General features: G+C 37.5%; 1 protein-coding gene across 3 annotated transcripts; it reads right to left on the bottom strand.

Moving 5' to 3' along the window:
* Positions 1–1,521: 1,521 nt before the first annotated feature.
* Positions 1,522–15,740, bottom strand: LOC139115176 (uncharacterized). Of its 3 annotated transcripts, none has more exons than XM_070677107.1 (7): positions 15,339–15,740; positions 10,263–10,331; positions 8,794–8,980; positions 7,762–7,917; positions 5,569–5,696; positions 5,193–5,356; positions 1,522–3,937 (listed from the first exon to the last, which is right to left on the bottom strand). In XM_070677107.1, the coding sequence occupies exons 2-7, from the start codon at positions 10,276–10,278 to the stop codon at positions 3,869–3,871; spliced, it is 720 nt and encodes a 239-aa protein (XP_070533208.1). In that variant the 5' UTR covers positions 10,279–10,331; positions 15,339–15,740; the 3' UTR covers positions 1,522–3,868. The 3 variants fall into 3 exon arrangements, with proteins under 3 accessions (XP_070533208.1, XP_070533216.1, XP_070533198.1); XM_070677115.1 differs by lacking the exon at positions 15,339–15,740 and adding an exon at positions 11,043–11,128; XM_070677097.1 differs by lacking the exon at positions 15,339–15,740 and adding an exon at positions 10,976–11,117.
* Positions 15,741–25,000: the final 9,260 nt, after the last annotated feature.

The following is a 25,000-nucleotide window of genomic DNA, read 5'->3' as shown; positions in this document are numbered from 1 at the left end:
AAAACAAATCTGCTGAGTTTGGTGGATTCCTTATCATTCCTAGGACGATAAAAACTGACAAGTTTAGGTTAACACCAGGTCATAAAGCAAACTCCTCAGCTATTAAAGTTGCTGGGTTATTACTTTGGTGTGCCAATTACTCTGACGTCTGCTGTAGTAGAACGGTATCTCTATCCTGACAGAGGGATGCCGATAGTGAACCTTACATTTATTACACCGACCGCCACTGTTTGTTTTCTTTCATACAAACAGAATCTCAGTTTGCATCAACTGGGCTTTATCAACAGTAAAGTGGCCACGGGTGTATATGACGGTTTCGATGAGCAACACAGCTGTTTAAATTAATGATAGATATGTTTTTTATATTTTGTGAAAACATACAACAAATTATCTTCTTCTCCCCTGGTCTACGTCATCATGATCACGATCATCAATCACATCATTATGATCATCATCGTCATCATCACCATCATCGGCCAAAGACTAGATTAACTTTCTGAGAGTGCACACAGATGAGCGCCCTCAATGTTTGATCTTTGCTGCATGGACGCCAACTTTGCAGTACGCCAGTCATCTAAGCGGGGGCCACTCGGTGGCCAATGGAAGGAATTAGCAGTTGAGCGTACAGTAGAGCGCACAATCATCTGTATCATCATCAAAATCATCGTCGTCACCATGTCTCAAAGTCAAGGGTTCAAGACGTTCTTACGTAAAGGAAGCGACAACTAACATCACAGTTTAGCAATAAGGGGCGACATCAAAAGTTAAATGTCTGATAAAAAACTTACACCCCCCACCCACCCCCATGAAACTTAATTGTTGAATGTTGATCAGAGGTTCCCAAAATTTCGTTACTGTGATACTTCCAATTATACTTAAACATGTGCAAGATGGGTCATATTGCAAAGACAACATTATTCAAATGCAAACACCTTTATTTCATTCAAAAATCTTATTGATCTGTTACTGTTAATATAACACAAAATATCAAAGTATCAAAGGGTCTCCATCGACTTTGCCGAAAAAGGAGCGAAAATGCGTGATTAAACAGAATTCTTAACCAAAACAAAGTAGGATATGGTTATATGTATCCGTCACATGGTAAACTCTTTTGGGTTAAACTCCCATCCCAAAACGTAAAGAATTAACATTTTTATCAGACATCGATCTTTTGACGTTTTCCCAAAGGGTACAGATGGTATACGTGTTTAATTTGCCGTAAAGTTGTCTGCTTCTAACCTTTTAAATGTCATCAATTTTGCTCGTTTTGCACCATGACATTTTATGATAATAATTCAAATTTACGAACACAGATTATTATCAGATAGACATTTTTGATTTTGTCTAACGTAATGCACATTCCAAATGCATGAAGCGTGTATATCACTAAGTATGGACTATATTTAAAAGAACCTTACACGTGCTGGACAGTGGGAAAGGGGCCAATATATAAACCATGTGAAGGCGCAGTCAGGGGAAACAAACTACGGGTGGCAAGATATCACACACAGAACAGAGAAATCTTGATCGAGGAAAGACACTTTATTAGTCATAAATGACAGAACTCGACAGTTGAGGTAAGTATCAAATTAAAGGGCCTTGGTCGACGATTGCGCATGCCCAAAACATTTCTCCTTACAAACAACTAGGTCTACTATTAGTTTACAGCTGATCATTCACACCATTCGCGATTCTTACAATCAGGCAAGTTTTAACTGTGCCGAACTTGCAGTAACACCGCCCTCGTTTGATGGAAATGTTGCTCAATCCAGTTTAATGCTCCCTTTCGGATATTTGAGTCGGAGGACAAAGAAAGAAAAGATGGATGTCTATCTGTGCTGTAATTTCCACCCAAAGAAAAGCGTATTACGTTAGTTAACCGGATCAAACATTAAATGAAACAATTTTCATAGCACTCGTATATCTAATATACCTAATCTAATTTACCTAATATAAAATTTTGTAAGACGATGCCTTCCAGTCGTTGCGTGGGACTTCAACATCGCACATGCGCAAATAACGGCCAAAGCCCTGTAAACGGACAAAGTCGCTGTCTTTGGAAAACTTTTTCAATTTGTGTATGTTCTTTGATAATTTGACCTTCATCTGGAAACATAGTGAATAACTGGTTGACAAAGCGCCCTCAGCTCATAGACTGGACAGATAAGGAAAGCACTGATACACTTTCTTATACTCCGGTGCCTACGCACAACTATGGGGAAATGCATGTTTTTGTTCATAATTATGGCTGCTGGAAGTAAGAAATAGAGGTAGTTTTCTCTCAAAACACTAGTCCGTAAAATGATTTGAATGTAGCTGATGTTCTAAACAAACAAAATAGTACGGTTGGGCTCTTTCTTTTGAGAGGGCATCAAATTTGGGGTTCAAAACACAAAACAGTGTCTCACCCTAACCCCTCTGCTGAGTATCCAACTCTAAACTGATGTGTAAATAATTGAAAAATTATCCTATGCTCTACGAAGCAATGACATAGTTGTAACTATCTTGTGATTTTCATTGTACCTAAATTTTTCAACTACAGGTATTTTTGTATAATGTTCTCCCACGTTTCTCATGGAAAGCGTCTTTTCTTCGGAAGCTCCTGAAAAGGGTTATCTAGACATTTTGCGAAACGTGGATGGATACCCAGCCTATCCCTCCTTTGAGTGCTACCAATGAGTTCCCATCAATCAAAATGTATGCAAATGAGATTGCAAACGCTTTGACAGAGAGCATTAGCGTAGATCAAAGTATAGTTCAATAACCTTGGGATCATGGCATACATGAGGCAGCGACTTTGTCCTTCATTTTATTGCCACTGACGATGAAAAATTATAAAAAAACTATGAACGTTTCCGTAATTCCTTGTTCGCTAATTAAGTTGTTACAATGTGGTCTTTTGAATCGAAAAGTGCTTTAGTATAAAAGACAATATAAAAGGTTTAAGAAGAACATTGATCGAAATTAGCGAAATATTTATAAAAAATTTAAACAGACATAATTGAGAAGGACGACTTGCAAAGCAGGAAGTCAAGTAAATAGCAAGTCATCCACGGTCAGATCCCGTGACATGCCTTTAGATAATCTTTTGTCCCTGTTGTGCAGAGTTAAGTATCTCTATCACAGGTCTGCCATACAAGTCTGTGCGTATATGTAATTACTGACTGTTGCCACTGATCTGAAATATTGTTGTACAGACAGACCGGCATCAATTGTTGAATTTCAGAACCTGTTCATACACGGTTCATAAATTTGTATGATTTCGGATTTTTTACATTCTCAAAAATGACAAGTTATCTAAATGTACATACTTACGAAGAGATAAGAAAGTTTCGAAATTGCCTCGTACCAGCGATAGCAGAACTGTGCGTAAGTATTATGTTTCTAATTGTCTGTAATACAGCTACTGATACTAGAGTAATATTCTGGCCAAGTTACAAACCTGTGTTGACGGTAATTTGCATAAAAAATCCCTTACACCACTGCAAAAAGGCCTGTGTGACAGCACTGCTACAACCTTGGTCTGCCGTTGCTGACACAAACTTGTGAAACAGTGTGCTACGGGATTGACATTTCGTTGCTATGGTTATTATTTCAGTACAATTTGTGTTTTAAACACTTTTAATCATTGTTAAAATGTCTTAAAAAACAATATCTTTAATGTTATTAGTTGACTGTCGTAAGGTACTTTTTGTCTCCCCATGCGTGTATACATATTGTATTGCAATGGGTTGAGTCCAAAGTATTTGAAATACAGTGCTCGCTAGAACCTAATTGAATCTATCCTGATACTAATGTGACTGCGGAAATTATTTAATGTACCTCTTATTAATTGGAAAAATGTCCCATGACCTGATTATAGTGTATATTAATTACCATCTGGGGAGCAACGGATCTTCTGATAAATAAAATAATGGTCCGTTTCTCTCGATAACATCTGAAACAAAATATACAAAAACACAAAATTTTCACGTTTAAATTGCAATCGCGATATTTCCCGTTCTCAAAGACTGTAAACGGTCGATATTAGTTTTAAGAAGAAAATAAATCCCAGGCGATATTCAATTGCTATCTCTGTCTCTGCCTGTCTCTCTATGTATCCTCACTCGTTTGACCTAGGTTAACGGTACTATATCAAGACCTCTCAAGTTTTATGGAATTCTATGTAATGTTTATCTTGTACAAACTGGGCGACAGTTATTTATACTGTCTTGACGTCGGGTGAGACTGGCCATGACATCGACGATCACATAGGCCCTAACATGCATTTGGCTTTTCGAAAATCATAAAAGTTCTGAGCACTCACTGATATCCCAGATTTTGATATAATTTCATGGTAGGAATATTACGCTCGCTGTTATTTGTTTCGAACGTGTAAAAGCCGGCTACCTCGCGGATTGATACAATACGCGTACTTTTGGGCACGTCGCGGATTAATACAACGCCTACCTCGCGCTTATATTAGATACTGGTACATAATTGAATGCTGGTAGATATCGACACATATGCAGAGAGAGAAAGAACTTCATTATTTTGCAAGACCTCTTTACCATGAAACGGCACTTTTTCACCGCCTAATGGCGCAAGAGTTTTAAATTAATCGAACTGATAACGGAACCTCATCTGGTGTATTTGAACTCTGTAGGCCTAATGGCAGCAATTTATTCAATCCAACGTACATAGTCGACACATTTATTACTTTATCGTAAGACGGGTTGCTAATTTGCAAACCAGTACAACGAGGCAACGGATCCGAGTAAATCATTATAACAAAGCTCTGCAGCTGCTGTCTGCTACCGGCTGATATGGGAATTCTCTCCTGCAAAATGATCGATTACATCTACCAGGCAGTGTTACTGCTTTTCTTTCTCTTCGGAATAATTTACTCGGTTCACAAGCCAATTGACGGGCATTTATTCATTCTGCTTGTGGTTTGTAATATTTTTTCACTATTGCACGATGGTGCAGCCCACTCAGAGTAATCGAAAATCGAAGATAGCTTTTTAGCCACTTTGTGACACCATTGACAGTGCCATACTGGAAAGTGGGGACGGCGCTCTCGCTTAAATAAACTGTCCATAGCCCGTATGAAAACATGCTTTCTCGTTCTTGTGTGTCTGCAAACATGTTGCGTAGATTTACTTGAACACATTTCTTTTCATGTAATTGTAGATGAACGTGACATAACCTACCTTCTTTACACACTGCACTTGATTCGTGGTAACGAGGGAAAATTTGTAGATTTCATCCGAGCCGTCAATTTGAAGATAGGCGCGATCGAACAAGTCTTTGTAAAATGCAGCGGTTCGGCAAATACTCGGATTTTCAACAGCGTTTTCAGGACCAGCAAGAGGAGCTAGACATACAGAAAACGTATGATCAATGTTCTTTCAAAATTAAAAGGTTTTTTTATATAATAGACTAATCGTGTGAGGATATATTTATGGTTGAAAATTATTCAGTATTTTTACATACAGGATCCAGTTCTTTTCATTACGGGTTAGTGAAAGGTAAGTGGAGAACAATAACATAATTCATCGCTTGAATAAAATTATATTTGAAACTTACTGGCTGATACTTCACGGAAGAAGAGATACCCGTCGTCCTTAAGCCATTGCAGAGCGTTGAGTGCGAACTGATCGGCTTCCCTTTCTGTCAAGTACTGGAGCAGATAATTGGTAAAAATTAAATAAAAGCTGAAAAGAAAAAGAAGGAACAGAAGAATATTACAATCACATTCTAGTCAATTGTATATATATATATATATATATATATATATATATATATATATATATATATATATATATATATATACACATGCATGCGTTCTTCATACATATATGCACACAGATACACACATAAGCATATGTATGTATGTAGATAGGTAGGTAGGAAGGAAGCTATGTAGATCGATATATGCACAGAGGCCTTAGCTATTAGGCTTGTTCTAATTATGGCAACTATATTTATACTTATAGCACAAAAAATTGGGATAATTTTTATCTCGTTTCTGTCTTTCGCCCGTTTAAGCAATCAATTCATTGCTTCGTTAAAGTTTTGTATGATGTGTGATAGTGAGTGTACGAGCGTGAGTGCTTTAGAACTCTACAACGTGTGGAGCGGTCGCAGTCAGAAAAGTGTAACAACTGGGTTATTGAACCAATCTTCCCAGAGTTGGGATTTGGCCGAGCGGTTCTGTCTGTTGCCTCTCCGCTAGGCGACTGATGCCGTATTTTGTGAGTTCAAACCCGATTGAAAAAAGCTGTAATATCAGTTAGAAGAAGACAGTAAGTCACAAGGGATGTTCGCTGTCAATTACACTTTGTTTCTAATTATCGTTACGGGCAATGAATGACAGTTATATTTATCGTCAGCATGATACAAAGCGTACGTTATTTGACCTGTGTTTGATCTTTATCTCAGTGTTTTTTCATCATTTCAGTGTTTCAGGTGTTGCTTTTCGTCCCCAAAACGCAGGACAGTCTCTTGCCCTAACCCCTTTATTGCCAAAATGGTGTGTCGACATTGTCATTATTTTTTATTCGGATTCTTATATAAAGATCTAACTATACCGACAAAATATTTACAAGCAGCAAGACATACAGCAAGAAGATAAAAACAAGTTGACTGTTCAGAGATGTACAGTACGTACAATTAATCCTTGGAGATGAAAACAAAATGAGGCATGCGTAGGCATCACCATTCTTAGTACTCTGCCGACTATTTTAAGTAAACTTGAAAGAAAGCAATGTAGATTGTCAAGATCAATTAGCGTGCGGATGGTTATTAATTTTTATTTGACTTACTGGGTTAGTGTCTAATCACATGAACAAGATTACTTCGAAACAAGTTGAACAATAAAGGCACTTTGAAATGATTTTAGAAGCAGAATAAAAAGTGTATTCCACAAACAGACAACAATTTTTGGAAATATACTAAAGTCCTAATGGCGATTAAATTCTCTAAACGAGGAAAACCTGTAAATACAAAGGCACAAAGTCGATAACACATATTCACGTACATTACATCAAAAAACGTTTACAATTTGTTTGTATGTATTTTAGCAGAGACAAATATTTGCATCTCCCCAGTTTCTGTTATAAAACCGAAAGACTTACAACGTTTCCTAAACAATTCCTCAGGGAAACGGTGACTCATATTTTCTTGCAAAGTCGAGACTAGAAATCGGTGCAAATGTTGGTACAAGAGAAATATCCAATCATTCAATGACATTTGATATTCAAGATGGCAGCCATCCCTGCGTTAACTCAACCAGGAAAACACAATTTTCGACTTTCAAAATATTTCAAAAAAATTTATTTACCCCAATAGCTTCAAAATACCCCAAGCACAAACGGTAGACTAGAAAAGTATTGTAAATATTTGAGAGTCAAGACATCTGTCCCTTGGGCGCGTTCTCAAACAGCTGTCGAAGATCAGCTCCGGAAGCATGTAGGCCTAACGACAGTATGATATATACAATACAGTAAAAGACTGAATGTGTTTAACAGATTAGTTACAAAGAGCAGGAAAAGAATAAATGTATTTTTCAGATTCGTTTCAAATGCTGATCCTGTTATCAGAGTAAATTTCTGAAAAAAACAATTTTCCAAAAGAGATTTGTGAACAAATTGCATTTCCTTCCCTCGCTGTATCCTGTCGTCTGCTTGATATTGGTGTCACGTGGCACTAACTTGCAGTGTGTTTGCACAGCGTTGTAATTACTGATAAGGATTCGGGAGGACATCTGTCGTGTCTTACCTATTAGAGGGGAATTCTACTTGAACCACGTCGCTTGTAATGAAATCGATATTTCCCATTGCGCCATTTTCTTCTCTGTTCACAGCTGTCAATTCTTCTACCAAATCAACCGCTGTCACATGTTTAGCTTTCTTCGCCAGGACACCAGTGTAGCGCCTTGCGAAAATGAAAGAATGGTGCAACATTTAGGGATGGACCATTAGAGCTAGGGAGGGGAGATGGTCAAAAACAGAAAAGAAATCAAAGCAAGGCATTAGGAAAAAAATCTTCAGACTAGTTTGCAAAATAAAAAAGACCAGAAAGCAAAAAATGATAAATCTGACAGTTTACTAAGAAAAAACATTAGCACATCATGAATCACTTGGGAAAACAATTTTAAAAATTTACAATTGTACAAAATATTCTCAATCTGATTGTGACCACCCCACCTCCCAAGATGTAATGGTCCGTCCCTTAGAGGTATGAACGCAACAAGAAGTATTCGGCTTTGACGTCGCCATGGCAGCTGCAACTGCAACCTAAATGACCTAAGATGACCTGCATTCCCGTATTCCATCGTTGTATATTCATCAGCTTGATTGATTAATTGATTGGTTGGTTGATTAAACGCGCTGTAACCGAAAACCGATTCCTCGTGTATGCATTGAATTGCCACTCTAATTAATTTATTAATAATCTAATTTTACAGTGAGGTTGATATAACCTGACGGCAAATATTTTAGGTAATATTTGGTATCTTAGTGAACAAGAGTCCTCAGTAGAGTACCTCTGCGGACAGTTGGGCTATATAAACGAAAAGCACTCGTATTTTGTGCAATGTCAAAGTCAGTATGTCAGGAAATGCTGTTCAAAGGACTCAAGTGTCCTACGTTTATGTCGGCACCCAAATAAAATGACAAGACTCAAAACTGGCAAATTGGTTAGCAGCAGATTTTAACCCCTTCAGCATAATGGTTTTGACCACATCTATGGTCTAACAGGCCTACGTTGGACCCCTACACTGGCCAATGGGAGTCACAGGGTTAAGCTTACCCGATGCCAGCACCCAAATCGCACACAAGTTTTCCTTCGAACGACGGAAGCACCTGTAGGAATTCTTCAATCTCCATCTGGCTCAGCTTATCGGCTTCCGTCACATTCAACACTTTATTAACACCTTGACAGTGTTCGGCACGCTTGTCCCAATATAATTTGCGCTTTTGTGACTGAATTTCTGCTTCTGTGAAAATGGAAAAATTCAAATGACTAACATTGTAATCGAGGTGGAACATGAACTGCACCAGGGTTATGGCCAAGATGATGTCCCTGTGCGTTTCTAGTAACCCCACTTGCCTAATTTTATATCCCTTAACGAAAACATAACTTCCACTTTATCAGAAATAACTCGTGAATTTAACATTCCCTGGACTGGGAGGCAAATCAAAGAAAATAAATAAATGAATAAATAAGTAATAAATAAACGGGGAGTGAGGATGGTCTCACAAAGATACAACAAAATTGCTTTCACGGCGACCAACTTTCACTCCATTTACAGGGCATCGTCACGTGGAACTGCAGAACACAAGTACATATGCTATTATATGAGGCTTAAATGTGCGAAGTAAGAAAAATCAAAATAAGTAGATAAAAATTGATTTTCTATTGACTTTCCCTCTTTGGACATGCAACAAACAAATAAATACATAAATAAATAAAATAAAATGACTAAATAATTAATGATGAACCATAGTTTCCCGATTGATGTGTTAAATTTTTTTCTAATACATGTTATTGTCAAACAAACTTTCAATTTTTAGGATAAAGTGACAGCGGTTGTAACTTCTGATGACTTTATCACTGTGCCTGTTTTTTAATTCCAGTGACAGATTCTTGTTCTACTCCCCAAAGCATGTTGATATACTCAGTATTCAGCCTGTACATGTGTACACTGCATTGTTATTGTTGACAAGTGAATTCTGGTCCGGACTGTATGGCAAGCTAAATAGTGGGCATTTTAACATACTTTATGAAGTAGGACAAGAACCTGTAATTGACATTAAAAAAAAACAAAAATAGTGAAAAAATTCACCCAAAGCTAATGACCCTTCAATGTTTTTCGGACCCATGTTGTAAAATGTTTTTTGATTTCTGTCACCGAAAAGCAAGTCTCTGCTATGAAATGGAAGCCCAAAGCACAAATAGTATAATGTCATAATCCCGGACTCTGTGACCACGGTGTTGGGCGCTAGCGAGAGCAATATCTCAGTACTTATACAAATTTTTAGTGCTAATGTCTGATTTATACATGACATTGGAAGTGTCGATACGTTGTGCATGACCTAATTTGCATAATATAGGTGTTCGGCTATCGGTTATGCCGCTCCTGTATTGTTCCTGGTTTCTGTACTCTGACGTTTGGACAGTGTCCTTGAGCACATAGATATTTGAGCTACCATCGTCAAATTTATGGAAATGAGTTTTTTACTTTTCCGGCTTTGAACGACAAATTATTTTGAGCTTACCTCTTTCTGATATCATTGTCAAGTTGGGTGACTGAAGCGTGATAGTAGTATCCCGTAGATCTGTGAATTCTGTACAAAATTAGAAAAAAAAGACAAGTTATTGAAAGTTTTGTCATTTTGCGAAGAACGAGATTGAAACAATAATTGAAATAAAATGAATAATAGATCTGCAAAAAATTGCAGAATTAATTTTTAAAATTGAGCTGAATACAATGAAAGGGTAGATATGCCCGCATTGTTATCATCACGCAAATAGCTGATGTCATCTTTTGAATGCTGGATATTTGATAATGATTGAAATCTACGCCAACGCCCATCTTATGAATATTCATTTATTCAAATATACCACTCATGTAATGCATGTCGATCGATTGGCTGCTCATCTTGCGTATATAAGAAAAGCTTGCATACCAATCCGAAATCGAAAAGTCGTTCTCATAGTGTTTCATTTTCAAATTATGTATTTCATTTGCAAATGTACGTATATACATAGACACATGTCTTAAACCCCTCCAGAAACAAAACAAAAACAAAAAACCACAACACACAATAAGACAGAACATATATGAGAAAAAGGTACGTGCTCTTCATACCAATTACTGTTGAACATACGCGGACATCTTTACAGTGGTGATGAAAATGTTTCGCGATGAGCGCCCACAAAGTGCCTGCCTAGTAGCAAGATTTTCCCAGTAACGTTGTAATAAACTAACCTCTGTTTTCTTCCGATGCAATATATGACATCACTAAATTAGCCAAACAGACGTCAAGTTAACGCACCTGTCTATTCCAGACTAATCTGCCAGCATTCTGTTCACGGGATACTTCCCAGTAAATTAATATACGCGACAATACGTTGACGCCCTTACTTGACCTCTTTCGGGGTAAACTATTGAGGGCGTAAGACTGCACGGCTCACCGTCAGTGATGAATATTAAGGGACCGGTCGTTTTTAAACAACCAGGGGGGGATGTTTTGAGTTGGGGTGATCATGAGAAAGGGCGAGTCGCGTGGGGGTCATTTTGAACAATTGCTATCACAAGTGAGAGGGTCCCTTTGAAATACACTTGAATATCATGGTAGCCTTGTTATCTTTCATTCAAACAACAAATTCAAAGGCATCCATATAGTGCAGTATACGAGTCTCAAACATTGAAAGAAGCTACTTCTACCTCTTAAAGGACTCTGTGTAGAGATCTTCTAACTATTCATATACATTCACCTATTACAAATTGGAATCACATACCGGCTGGACTGAAAAATACTCCTTTTCATGCCGATAACTTCATCAGACTCCTAGATAATTAGATATTTAAGACAAGTTGGCACTGACATCTTTTTGTAATTCATAATAGGAAATAAATAATGTGAATTAGGCTTATTATGATGTGTTTATCATGACGTAGTTTGTTTTGAGATTGTAATGTGGAGTTAAAAAGCTTTCCAAGATAAAAATCAAATACATAAGATAACAATGTCTTGTTTTATGATAGTTTTATTTTAATTTCCGCGGTAACATGACTTGTTAGCCCATTGCTCGTGTTAACCCTTTGAGTGCAGTAATTTTTCCTTCTAAAATTTTAGTGCAACATTTTATCAATTTTTAAAATTTTTTGTGTCATTTTTTTTGATAATTTTGGACCAAACAGACATCATATTTCCTTGGCTACAGTTTTTCATCAAAATTTTGGCAAAATCCTGAAAAAATTTGACTGGGGTAAGTTTTATGAAGGTGACAAAAATTGACTTTGTCGCTCAAAGGGTTAAAATGCATTCTTTTGTTTGGTTAAAATGTGCAACAATACAGTTTGTTAAGGCTGTTATCGCAAATCATTCGCGGTCTTTCACTCACACACATACACACACACACTAATGGATCATGTGCGCCGTAAAAGTTGTTTTTGGCTATATCAGCAAGCGCTATAAGTTTATCCGTATGATTGCCACATGTCAAACAAAATGAAAGTGAACAAGAACGACATGCCGGGAAACGTTAAGGCACAATCCTGCACAAATACAGCACCAACATCGTCTCCTCTGATTCATTGTCTTCGAGCAGCAGCGGTACCGTAGCTGTAAAGGTAGAATGCGCCTCGGGGACAGATATTCGGACCATCAAACTTTTACAATTTTTGTTTCCGATCTACCACTTGTTTAGGCTCATTTTAAGGCTCTTGAAGTAATAAAAATTGTTACTTTCTTAGTTTTTCGGAAAACGAAAATTTTATTTTTTTTCGATAGAGTTAACTCAGGGATGGGGGCCACTTTGAATTTCAATTTTTGGTAAATGTTAGGTAATTTGTTTATCTAGTACCAAACTGTGCGGGGTGGCCCTTGATTTGTTTTCTCGATTTGGTAAGAGAATGCTTTGACTTTTTCCAGGAAAATTTGAGCAAAAGTTTAAATCTTCCATTCCCGAAGCGCGTACTATCTTGTAGTTTATATGCGTTGGCATCCTTATCGACAGTATGGTGAATATATTTGGATGCAGATCTATTCACACGGCTGACTACGCCATGCATTTGTTCAGATTTGTAACTCTATTTATTTCAGATACTTAGGTGGGCATTTTGATAATTCTTTCCAGGGATGGGAGTTACTTCTGCTTCGGTTTTGAAAACTTGTTTGGTTGCGAGGTGGGGTTGGATTTTCAGTAACCTGGTCAAACAAGTAAAAAATACCACCCCCCCCCCTGGTGATAAACGACCATTCCCTAAACGAAGTACGAGTAGTCTATCTGTTCATGTAACCGTAGCGGGCTTTTGTTTGAGGGTGTCATTCTAATGGCGCAACAACATGAATAATCACTCGTTATATGACCTGAAATTAGCAACGCGTATGAGCAAGCCCCGTGCACGAAGTCAAATGCCGTCGCAGTATTTTTAGTTGACTACAGAACACTATAGGGAAAAAGTGCGTGACTAGAGTGAGAAACTGACGCTTTCTCGCAATCGGTGAGAATCTGTTCTTATTCTCACCGCTGTCGGTGAGAAAATTTTAATCTCCACTTGAGTGGAGTGTGAGAATAAATTCTCACCTGTGAGAATGGAAATTATCACTAAGTACAGCGAGAATTGAAATTAACTGGCGAGAATCATCAAGACTCACCGTTCATTGGCGAGAATCATAAAGACTCCGAACGGCGAATCTTGATGATTCTCGCCAGTGAATTTCAATTCTCGCTGTACTTAGTGAGAATTTCCATTTTCACAGGTGAGAATTTGTTGTCACACTTGATTCTCGCCAAGGAGTGCATTTCTCACCAATCTCCAGTGGAGATTAAAATTTTCTCACCGACAGCGGTGAGAATAAGAACAGATTCTCACCGATTGCGAGAAAGCGTCAGTTTCTCGCTCTAGTCACGCACTTTTTCCCTATAGTGGAAGCCATTAGCATATCATGTAGTAGGTAGGGCACGTTTTTCGAAACAAAACAAAATCCAATGTTTAAACGACTTCATGAAAAGCTCTCTTCTCTGCTTCTGTGATATACAAAACGGAAGATTCACTCCGCTGTCTGTGACTAAAGATTTCAAAGAGCCTGTCATTGTGTGAATCAAGCGACAGGAAAAATATGACGTGTAGGAATGGCAAAGGAGGTCACCCAAAACCTGCTGATGACCTGACAAAATCTTCTTCACAAAAAAACAATGCCTTAAGTAGCATCGTGGGTTGTTTAGGCTGTGTTCACCTAGTTTACTGTCCAGATGTTGCACAGAACTAGGCTTTCCAAACGCGTAAAGGATTCGAGGACCTCAAATTGAACTTTTCATCGTGACGCTGTTTCAGGTGAGCCATGCCATTATAACATCCATGATCCCTGTTGGTTAGGGTAGCAGTCAGTTTGTAGCATGAGCGATTTACGCTGTACGAAAACAGCGAATCGTGTAGAATCCGACATGGTTAGCTTATAATGGATTCAGCTACATTACTGACGCCGCTATATCACGCTCTGCTTTCAATGTTAAATGTTGATATATAAAACTATAAAAAGTGTAATTGGCGAAGTTCATCAACAGGGTGTTCACGAACATTAAAGCTCCTTGGCCGACAGCTTTGACCCCGCACAATATTTACATGATCTTAATTTTGAGTAATATTAAATCGACAGTAAGGATTACAATTGTCATTTTACAAGTATTTTTATTTGACTGCTAGGTCACGAGCGACAGGGACATAATTTAAAGCTTGCCAAAGTTAAAATCAGACGATAGAAAGTTAAATTGATAAAGGCATAAATACAAGAGCTAACAGTAATATTTAAACTCTCGAATGCGCTTGGAACGGGTAGATTTTAGGCAGGAGGAGCCTATAAATAGGACCTATCTCCTGGATCATTCATTATTGAATATGATTAACACATGAAAGCAGCGTCAACGAATGCTCCCGTAAATATGGGTCTTTCGAGAACCACCATTTACCACTAGGTAAATTTAGTATATCCCCAGTTTGTAAAAATTCTCTTAGTTTCATCAATTTATGAGTATTTTATTTAATTGTATGATTAGATTCGTCCAATTTCAAGTAGTTAAGGTTTTATAAATTTTAAAATTTTTGTAGTTCAGCTTGACGTTTTAGATCATTTTTTATTTATTTATTTTTTTTACAATATTTTGATTTTGTTTTATTTGCCAACTTCTAGGAGGAAAGCGGCACAAATTTTCAAATAATGACGTATTGGTAGAGGTAACCAACTTATTTTTGGTGAAGAATGGTCCTATTTGTAGATGTGAAACGAAACAACTCACAACACAAGTGAGTATGAATCACAAATGGTATGAAAAGTAAAATCTTTCATGGGGTAAAGTTGTCCTGGGTGAACGGTTGATGCCGATAGAGTAGACATAGGGCACAGTTGACTGAGATCGGGTCGGTTTAGGGTCGTTTAGTCCAGAAACCTGCAAAGTCCTGAAGGATCACCGTGCGGCATGTGGATATTTTAACTCAAATCCATTCGTTCAAAGTAATCCAGTAAGAATATACGCCAGATTCCTTGTGTCGTGCATGTCACCGTCATACGCGTTTATATAAGAACACTTTTCGATAAAAACGATCAAAATTCAGAGCTTAAACTTACCGGAAAGTCCACGGACGTTTTGCCGCCAATTTTAACGCAACAGCACACCAGACAGTGGTAAGATGGATGTTTGTGCCACTGCTGTTTTTATCCGGGTATTTTAAGGATGCTTGGATAGTAGCTCTCACAATGGGTGACGCGTTGGCATGGCGGACTAAAACAAACGTAACGGGTCACAGGTTCTTCGCTTCACCGCCACCAGTCCTCTGTGCCAGCATTTCAGAGTGAGCGGATGTGACGGTGTTGTAAAACGGAGTCATTAGTCTTCTGTCAGTTTTGACGCGCTCATTTCAGAGTGAGCGGATGTGACGGTGTTGTAAAACGGAGTCATTAGTCTTCTGTCAGTTTTGACGCGCTCTAGTGAGAGTATAAGGTGTACCAACCTTCTGTAAGGAAACTTCCCTTCGAAATCGAGAATAATAAAAATTAGAGGTCACCGCGAAAAATTTGGTACTTCGGAAACAAATTACTCAATAATTACAGACACTTGAAACTAAAAATTGCCGCCAACCCAACGTTAACGTTATGAGGTAAAATTAAATTCCCTAATTCACAAAAATAAAACTCTAACACCTGACATGTCTCTGTACAGGCTCTATGTTGCCCTCGTGTTCTGACTGGTTAAGTGGCGGGCCTTGATTCAAAACCAGGGACTTGTTTGGAAGAAGTTACAAGAACTCCCTGACTACGACTAAAAAGATACGACTGAGACCACGATATGCATTTACTCACAACCTGAATGTGTCGTCACGTGTTGGTCACGTGTACTTATGCTGTCCAATCATTACTTTTCCCCTGTTTGCCGTAGCAAAACCGCAGGCCGCCAAAACGGTATCGTGGTGGTCTACTGTCATCTGAAAGTCAACGTTGAAGTCACGCCTCTTTTACCATATATGGAGATATGTAGATTTTCAGTGACCATGTGATCTAAACCGACTGTGCGATCGTATGATTCACGGAATCAAACTAATGTTGTAAAACGGTGACATGTGAATTTAGTTAACACATAGATCCTCGAGAAAAACAGGACAGGCAACTGCGTTAAAGATAAAGGGTACTTTGAATTAGCAGAGTACGATCCTGCTGGGATTAATCAAGATGTGTTAATGGATCGGGGACGGAATGGTGCTTGACGCGATCGACTGCACGATGTCCGGTTCATAGACACTGCAAGCGGGTATACGATAAACATGTTTTCGGATGACAAGTTTTTCAGATTACCCGCAAGTCCATTTTAAGAAAGAAACATGTGACAAATATTTTGAGAAGAATTCGTCAAAATGGTTTTAAAGTATTTTTTTTACATATTAGTAGCGAGATTCTATGCAAATAGAAGCCTACAGGGGGTCAGTATGTTGCTGTAAAGTGACAAAGTTTCGAATTCAAATCCGAAACACATATCACTGCGGTTCCAAACTTAACAGCAGTTGACATCAAAGAGTTGTTTTCATTCCGCAATCGTCTCTGTATCTCAAAATTTTCCCTAGTTTTTTTTCTAGGGTCTATGGTTTACATAAAAAGAAAATTATTTGACATATTCCGCTGTTACGAGACATCTTTACAGAATACATTTTATGGTTAGTAATTGAATATTAAATATTCATAAAGAATTGCGAAAAAATTTAACAGATCTTGAAATGGGACTCTCTTCCCGCAGGACATCATGGAAAAATAGATAACTAGATAGTTAGACATGCTTTTCCCATTCACGTATTAAAATTGCAAATACTCAACTCCACAAGGATCAATACATCAGTCTAACGCGTGGTCACTTTGGCGTGATCTAACACAAAATAAAAACAAATTAAAAAAGCACCATTAGCTGGGAATATACTACTCCGAATTACCCCTATAGTAACAGAAGGCAGTCGCTAACTCTCTGTATGTCCTTGAATCCTTGTGTTTCAAATTTGTAGTTATAAATTAATCAGCCGTAACAACAAATAATATCTTTCAGATTCCGTACTGTGCCTCCAACCTTTAACAACATAAGATGGGGCAGGTTAGGCATTATCAGTTCCCATACACCAATACCCCTTGATTAAATGCCTTTATTGTCGGGTTGGACAGCTATGAACATACTGCTGCCTTCAATATTGACTAGCTGGTTCTTAATCTTTAAAAAAGATGCTTTGTTACCTTGTTTTCGAAAAGAAAAAGTGTAAAGGTGAAAAATCTGATAAAGTTATATACCCTTCTCGTCTGTCTTTTCTGCCCGAAGCGAGATAATCCGATGCACTATCGTCTGGAATCTCAACTCGGGCATGTTTAACCGAGTACAAAGCCAAATATGAGCAATCAATTAAACGTCATCACTTCTAATCCTCTGGTTAATTGAAGTCCATAAATGTAGTCACCATGAGGAGAAATGATGGGATAATGAGAACAACATAACGTATTTTATATCATCAGGCATTCATCAGGCAGCAACCTACTACATAATCACAGGTGGCGTACACACAATGACCCTGACCTGAAATGTAGCATGATATGCTAATTTTCATACACTCGATATATTTTTAGTCTCGAAGTGTGCACAAAGCTCATTCACAATTGTGAATGATGCGGTTATCATGAACCCTCAGGATACTTATTAATTCACCAGCATGAGGGATTCAAATTTCCCGCTTAATTCTTTACGCATTTTTTATACATTCAATACCACTTCGCAGACATCACGAGATTGTTTCTGCTTTGATATGTGTGTGTTTTCACCCTTAAATATACCATTCTTCCTGTCTGCATTGTATTATAATGCCGCATTCAATATGTACAGTTTTTCTACCATTCTGATATATACAGTTCCTTGTTCAACGGCGTCAGGTTTATTGAATTGAATTGAATTTGAATTGAATTTATTTCACCAGATGAATATAATAAATATATATATTATATATATATATATATATATTATATATATATATATATATATATATATATATATATATATACATGTCAAGGAAGTAAACTTTATCAAAAATCTTGTGAGGTCACGGTAATGAATACACTACATGCGTGCGCGGATGATTTTATGAAGCTGCAGCTTCCCATACATGTCCGTCATCTGTCGTTTGTCAACATTGTGACTTTTGTCACTTGGCTTCAACAATATATTTGATATTTTTGGATGTTCGGCAAACGGCGTTATTTGCATATGTAAATTATCTCATTATTTGTTGTAAAACGCGAGTCATTCGTGTGGTATCTTCACCGCCGATTTTGACCTCTCACAGCATCACATTGCAAACAAGGGTTCAAATTGTTGTAATCGGCTAATTATGCCATTTTTCAGAACAGTCTCTTGTCTGAAGCTGGTTGACTTATAGCTTTCATAATATGGTGTGTCCATTCATCGTAACATCTTCATTTAGATAGTGTCCTAGACAGTCTTTGCTAAACTTGTCTCTAAAACTATTTTGTCAGTCTGTCTTCATATTTGGTTGGCACGTCCAATACACTGCTGTAGAATTTTCAAATGTCGCATTATTGCGAGACTAATGAACACTTGTACCTCGCCTGGTCAATTTTACAAATACTATGTGACTGATAAAATATCAAATAGATCCAGATAATTTCATTGTGTGTGTTTCCTAAATATCATCATAGCTATATCGTCTGCTAGCATGCTTGCCGCGCCAATGTAGAGAATAATATCTGATGTACTTAGGTCAATATCTGTACTTGATAAAGCTTTAGCCGTAGATCCCACACATCGCGGCAGTAACAGTCTGAGAGCAAACCGTTGTCAGGGTATTTCATTCATTATTCAAACTGACAGCCTCTGCTTTACATTCACGGGGGATTTTCTACCTACCATAAATGTTTCTGTCATTAATTATCACATTAACGTGGACAGGACGACAACTACTAATGCAAGTCACGCGTTTGACACTCGCACTGTGCTCACTATTGCAATTACGGGACCAGTCTAGCATAATACGTGGCATAAACCAAGCAAAAAAAAATAACAATGTAAACATAGTCGCAATTTTGCAAACCACAGCTGAAAAAATCAAGCTCAAGAAAATGGCACTTTATTCATCATACAGGTATATTTTCCTGAGTTTGTTTCAGCTCTGATGGTACCAACACTGTCTACCTACGAACAGACTGACTGGTTACATATAGTTCGACTTAGTGATAACGCATGACATTATTGTACCTGAGACCCACTGTCGTGAAGGAATTGATGACAAGCAAGGCTATGATGGATTAAAAGTTTTGCATACAGTCGGTATACAGCTGGACAGATTAGGTCGTAAATAAAACATTAGTGAATGCAATGACAGGTAGCAGGAAAGCGAAGTTCAAGTTAGAATACGAGCTGAAAAGAGATCGTCGAAAAGAAGTGTTTAAATACAGGAGGAGAAGCTTCAGTAATTACAATTCCATGTCATATATCTACGAAAATAAGTGTATGTAAGAGCACGTAGGGCTATATGTCAGTACTGGGGTTTCAATAGACGTTAACGGTGTCCACATTCTGTTACTTTTTTTGACGTACACATTCCGTAATTTGAGGAATGTACACTCTAGTATGCAAGCGATCATGCCTGTCAATATTCCGATAACCCAGGCGACTGAACGCACTTTCTATTACCTAAAACATCTTCTAACCTGATATGAACTGAAAATGCTCACGTGTTTCATTATATATTGAAGTTATGTGTAAATTTGAACCTTTGCCACATGTTTGCAACTTCATTGAAATTATTATGATCAACATAATGAACAATAATCACCGCCGATTAATTCTAAAAGGTCATGAAGTATACAAATATGTAATTACCTGAAATAAAAATATTAAAGTTATTTGACTGCTCTTATTGTATCACCTCTTTATATAGCAAGTGTAATTACCGTTGGCCAAGTCCTTCAAGCTGTGAAAGCTCATTAGATATGCAAATTATAAATTAGCTGACATGAAAATGTGAAATGACTTTCGATATTGTTTTGACCTAGTACCTAGTATAATCATCAATGTACATAGCATGTTTTGCCAACTTTGATCAAGTAAATCCCGGTATATATCCCTAATAAGCAAAGTTCATTAAATATGTAAATTAGAAATTGGCTTAAGTAAAAATGCTTTATGATTGTCAATAATGTCGTATCATGGTATCTGCAATATGTGTAGCAAATTTTGTTAACTTTAGTCAAGTCAATTCAGACATATATCTCTAATTAGGAAAGATCATTAAATATGCAAATTTGGCATTGGCTGAAGAGAAAATGCTTAATGACTTTCAATAATATTGTAATATAGTGTCTTTAATGTACATAGTAAGTTTCAACAATATTGATCAAGTCAATTCAGATAAATATCCCTAATTATGAAAATTCATTTAATATTAAAATTAGGTTTTGGCTGAAGTAAAAATGTCTTTTGACTTTCAATAATGTTATATCACAGTATCTTTGATGTATATAGCAAGTTTCAACAACTACAATCAAGTTAATTCAGATATATATCCTTAATTGGGAAAGTTCATTAAATATGCAAATTCGGAATTGGCTGAAGTAAAAATGCTTAATGACTTTCAAAAATGTTGTATCATAGTGGCTTCAATACATGTAGCAAATATATATTCCTAATTAATAAAGTTCATGAAATATGCAAATTAGGAATTGGCTGAAGTTAAAACACTTAATGACTTTCAATAATGTTAAATCATAGTATCTTTAATATACATACCAAGTTTGGTTAATTTTGATCGAGTCAAATCAGACATATATCCCTAGTTAGGAAAGTTCATTAAATATGCAAATTAGCATTTATCTTTCATGTCACCCCTTAATGGTTCCCACTGCTGATATATCTTGGTGTGATCAACATTTGTAGCAAATCTCATCAAATTGTGTGTAGTCGTTTTTAATATATATCCGTTTTTTCTAAAATCATTAATTATGCAAATGAGCAAAAAGTATGCAAGCCACACCTAGCAAAAACTTATCAGTTCTTACCATTTGCACACTGAATATATGTACAAGATATGACTCTGATCTGAATAACGCTTTTTAGATTTCGGGCTAACAGACAGACAGACAGACAGACAGACAGACACACACACACACACACACACACACACACACACAGACGGACAGACAGACAGACAGACAGACAGGCATCACTGCGACATATGCTCACGTGTGTAAACATGTGAGCAAACAAACGTCATACCTACCCAGAAAAGAACGCATACATGTTACGCTGTGTCCGTCAACGTGTCCAGACTTTATCTTCCAGTCTATCCCCCTTTCAATGCCGCACACACATACATACATACATACATACATACATACATACATACATACATACATACATACATACCCATATTAAGTATCATTTTATCATCAAATGCCATTCTGTCCGTATACAAATTGGCTATGTTGGTGCATCGCAAGTAATATATATTTCACGTTCATAAAACATTGTTTTGAACAAGACCCGACGCCAGGATGGCAAATGGTCCAGGGCATATACAAGAGTGTGTAAAATGAGACATCCGTCAAAACATGACAGAAGAAAATCGACCCGCTCGCCTGACTTGTGCACACGTATAATAACCATTACCGGGACTCCCTGTCTTTAGAAGAAGATAAAACAACCCATACAATGAATATTCTAATAACTCTCACTTATATTCTGTTAAGCTGCATGCGAAAAGTGAAACCATCTGGACTGATTCTACAAAGCTGTGATAAAAGTTTTTAGTAATTTAGAAACCGCTTACTTAGTGACCAGGAATAGTATGAATTAGAGACAAGCTGTTCTTTAAGTGAGAAACTTGATAGTATTATTCATGTTCGCTGCCAAGTGGTTCTGTTTGAAGTTCATGGCATGTGTTTAAATGTGATAAAACCGGTAGCTGCTATGCATTCCGTTGATTGTTATCGTATTTTAAAAGCATGTGACGCCTCATGTAATGCATGTACACGACTTACACGGCTGCTGAAGCAAAGGGAAATTAAAGTTAAGCAGTATTAGCAGTATCGACATTGAAATGTTCACACTCGAGCCTACACTTTTCTCAAGGCAACTTTAAAGCATTTACTTTCGAAATCCAGAATAAACATCTACGAGTTCCAAAGCAAAACTTTGGCACAAGAGAAACAAATTATATTTACCAATATTTACTCAATATTTACTTATAATTATAAGCCCCCCCCCCCTCTGATAATTACAGCCATTTCACGTTGCTGACCTCGGGTCTTATAATTGGATGATACATGATATATGTATAATTGGATGATATATGTCTTTGTGCGCCATTAGAGCTCTGTGTTACAACATCTGCACAAAGTTTCATCAAATTTGGCGCAGTCTCTCTAGAAACAGAACTTTTTTCAAAATTCACTAATTATGCAAATTAGCGCTAATTTTGCAAGCCACACCCAAAACAATGAATGTGCATATGTATGCCACATTGTATTATCCTTGTACCAATAAGGTTTGAAAGTAATTGGCTCAGACATGTCAGAGATATCTGCGTGTACGCAGGGACGGATGGACGGAATCCAGTCCAGGCCCGGATTTCGTCCGCGGGGACTTATAATCTCCGATTAGACCGGCGAATACCATAGACTTGAAACCACTGTAGTCTAGTCATGAACATTAATACTAATAATTAGGTGTACATAAATGCACAGATTTACCTAGTTTTGTATTGGGAAAAAATATTCATAGTTTCATCATAGGCTGCCATGCATAGTGAATCGACATTATCGATGAAATCTAAAAATTACATTTTTTGTACATGCATGCACTTTTTTACCTGCCACTTCAAACAAAGTACATTTACATGAATTATCACACACATATGATTTGATATTTTTTGGACAAAGCGTTATATCGGCCGCATTTTGCATTCCTTTTGGGAGGGGACTTCAAAAGTATAGCAAGTCAGAAGGAGGTCTTGAACACATTGCGGGTTTGTTGGGGGGTATTGAGTAACAGGGGAGGGTCACTTATTATTTTCATGCACGGATAAGGGGGAGTGTCACTAATTTTGTGCATGAACTTTTGAAGGGTCACTATTTTTGATGCAGCGGTGTTTCGAAAAACACCGCCCCCTGTAATTTATGCTCAGTCCCTAACATTAACCCACTTGTGAAATGCAAAATTGCCGCCATCCATGGGTTCACGCCTTTTTAAGAAAATACTTCCTTGTAGGACACTGAAATAGTTGATATGCGTGTGTTATGACTATATATGTACGTATGGTCCTGTCTCTCTGACCGTCTATGTATGTATGTATGTATGTATGTATGTATGTATGTATGTATGTATGTATGTATGTATGTATGTATGTATGTAATGTGTGTGTGTCATCAGCCGTTTTGACGTCTACAAAAGCATGTTCTTCCTCCTGCTTGTTTCAGTAGAGACAAATGTAGCAGATGTCTTTAATGATGTTTACTCCGCAGCGCCATCATTGAGTAAGTTTGCTTGGAATAATTGCAAAACGTATAGCATAAACAGTATAACGAGGGTAAGTGACCGAGTACATTACTCCTATTCTGCATACTTAGTCCGAAGGCTCGCTACCAAATATTTGATTCGGCATAATATGCAGTACAACACATGGAAGGAAAACTCAGCAACCGCCTTTTTTGTCTCTGTCTCGCCGCCGGACTTGAATTAATTGTACGCATACACTATGACCTTGGGTAAGAAAGACCTATGGTCCTATACAAACATATTTTACAGAGGTCATGACCCTCTGGTTAACAAGCCAGAAAGGTGATTTTTGCTCCAAGGGCATTCGATACAACACACCGGGATGCGATATTCTGTGGGCTGCAGGTCACAGTAAATTTTCTCTTGTTAATAATGTCGTTTGGCTAGCTGTCAAACTTCCATGAATGAATTGTACGCAGGCTTTGACCTTACGTAAGAAAGATCTATGATCCTGAACAAATATATTTTACAGAGTTCATGACCCTGTAGGTAACAAGCCATAAAGGTCATTTTTGCAAGCATGGACAACACAGCATGATGCGGTATTTTGTGGGCTGCGGGTTACAGGCTGCGGGTTACAATAAATATTATTTTGTCGTTTGGCTTTCAAACTTCCATGAAACTCAGTTTTCTTACATTTCCGAGACAGTTTTTTGCCCTCATTTTAGTAAAGCTGAATATTAGTAGCCGGGCTCCATTGTCGACCATGTCTTCATTTCAGTATAGGCCTAAGCCTGTTGTTTTGGGATTTCGACAGTTTTTGCGAAAAAAACGGTTACAAAGTTGCTGAACAAAGGGGGTGTAACTTCAGCTGTTGAATCACAGCAACGTCAAGCGCTGTGTGAGAGTTTCTGGAATAAAGAGAGTTGGAAAGCAACTCCACACATCGTTCATATCTTGGTTGTTTGCGTGAAACTGATGTAGTGTGTATTTTCTGTCTTATGTCTAGAGGACCTGACGCACGGCGAGACAGCTCTAATCTGCGTGTCACAGTCTGTACTCCGGAGTTGAGAGATTACGTACAACACTACGATCCTTTAATGCTATATTTGGAAAGTTCCGAGACTTTCTTCATCATTCGCCTCAAGTTACAATACAATTTCTTATAATAGCTCCGTAATGTAGCCGATACGCCATTCATGTAAAGTCGTGGGCAACAAATCAGCAGAAACGCAGCTACTGTAGATTATAAAAAACGAAA

This window comes from Ptychodera flava, chromosome 2, assembly GCF_041260155.1.
Source record: "Ptychodera flava strain L36383 chromosome 2, AS_Pfla_20210202, whole genome shotgun sequence".
Classification (NCBI taxonomy): domain Eukaryota; kingdom Metazoa; phylum Hemichordata; class Enteropneusta; family Ptychoderidae; genus Ptychodera; species Ptychodera flava.
This window is presented reverse-complemented; position numbering and strand designations above follow the sequence as displayed.

What these genes read in the sequence shown, in the direction of transcription:
- LOC139115176 (XM_070677097.1), bottom strand. Translation starts at nt 11,006, where the DNA reads ATGTCATATATTGCATCGGAAGAAAACAGAG. An exon ending in TGCATCGGAAGAAAACAGAG is followed by an intron (nt 10,332 to 10,975) that starts GTTAGTTTATTA and finishes AATTTTGTACAG; the next exon opens with AATTCACAGATCTACGGGAT. An exon ending in CTTCCGTGAAGTATCAGCCA is followed by an intron (nt 5,357 to 5,568) that starts GTAAGTTTCAAA and finishes CTGTATGTCTAG; the next exon opens with CTCCTCTTGCTGGTCCTGAA.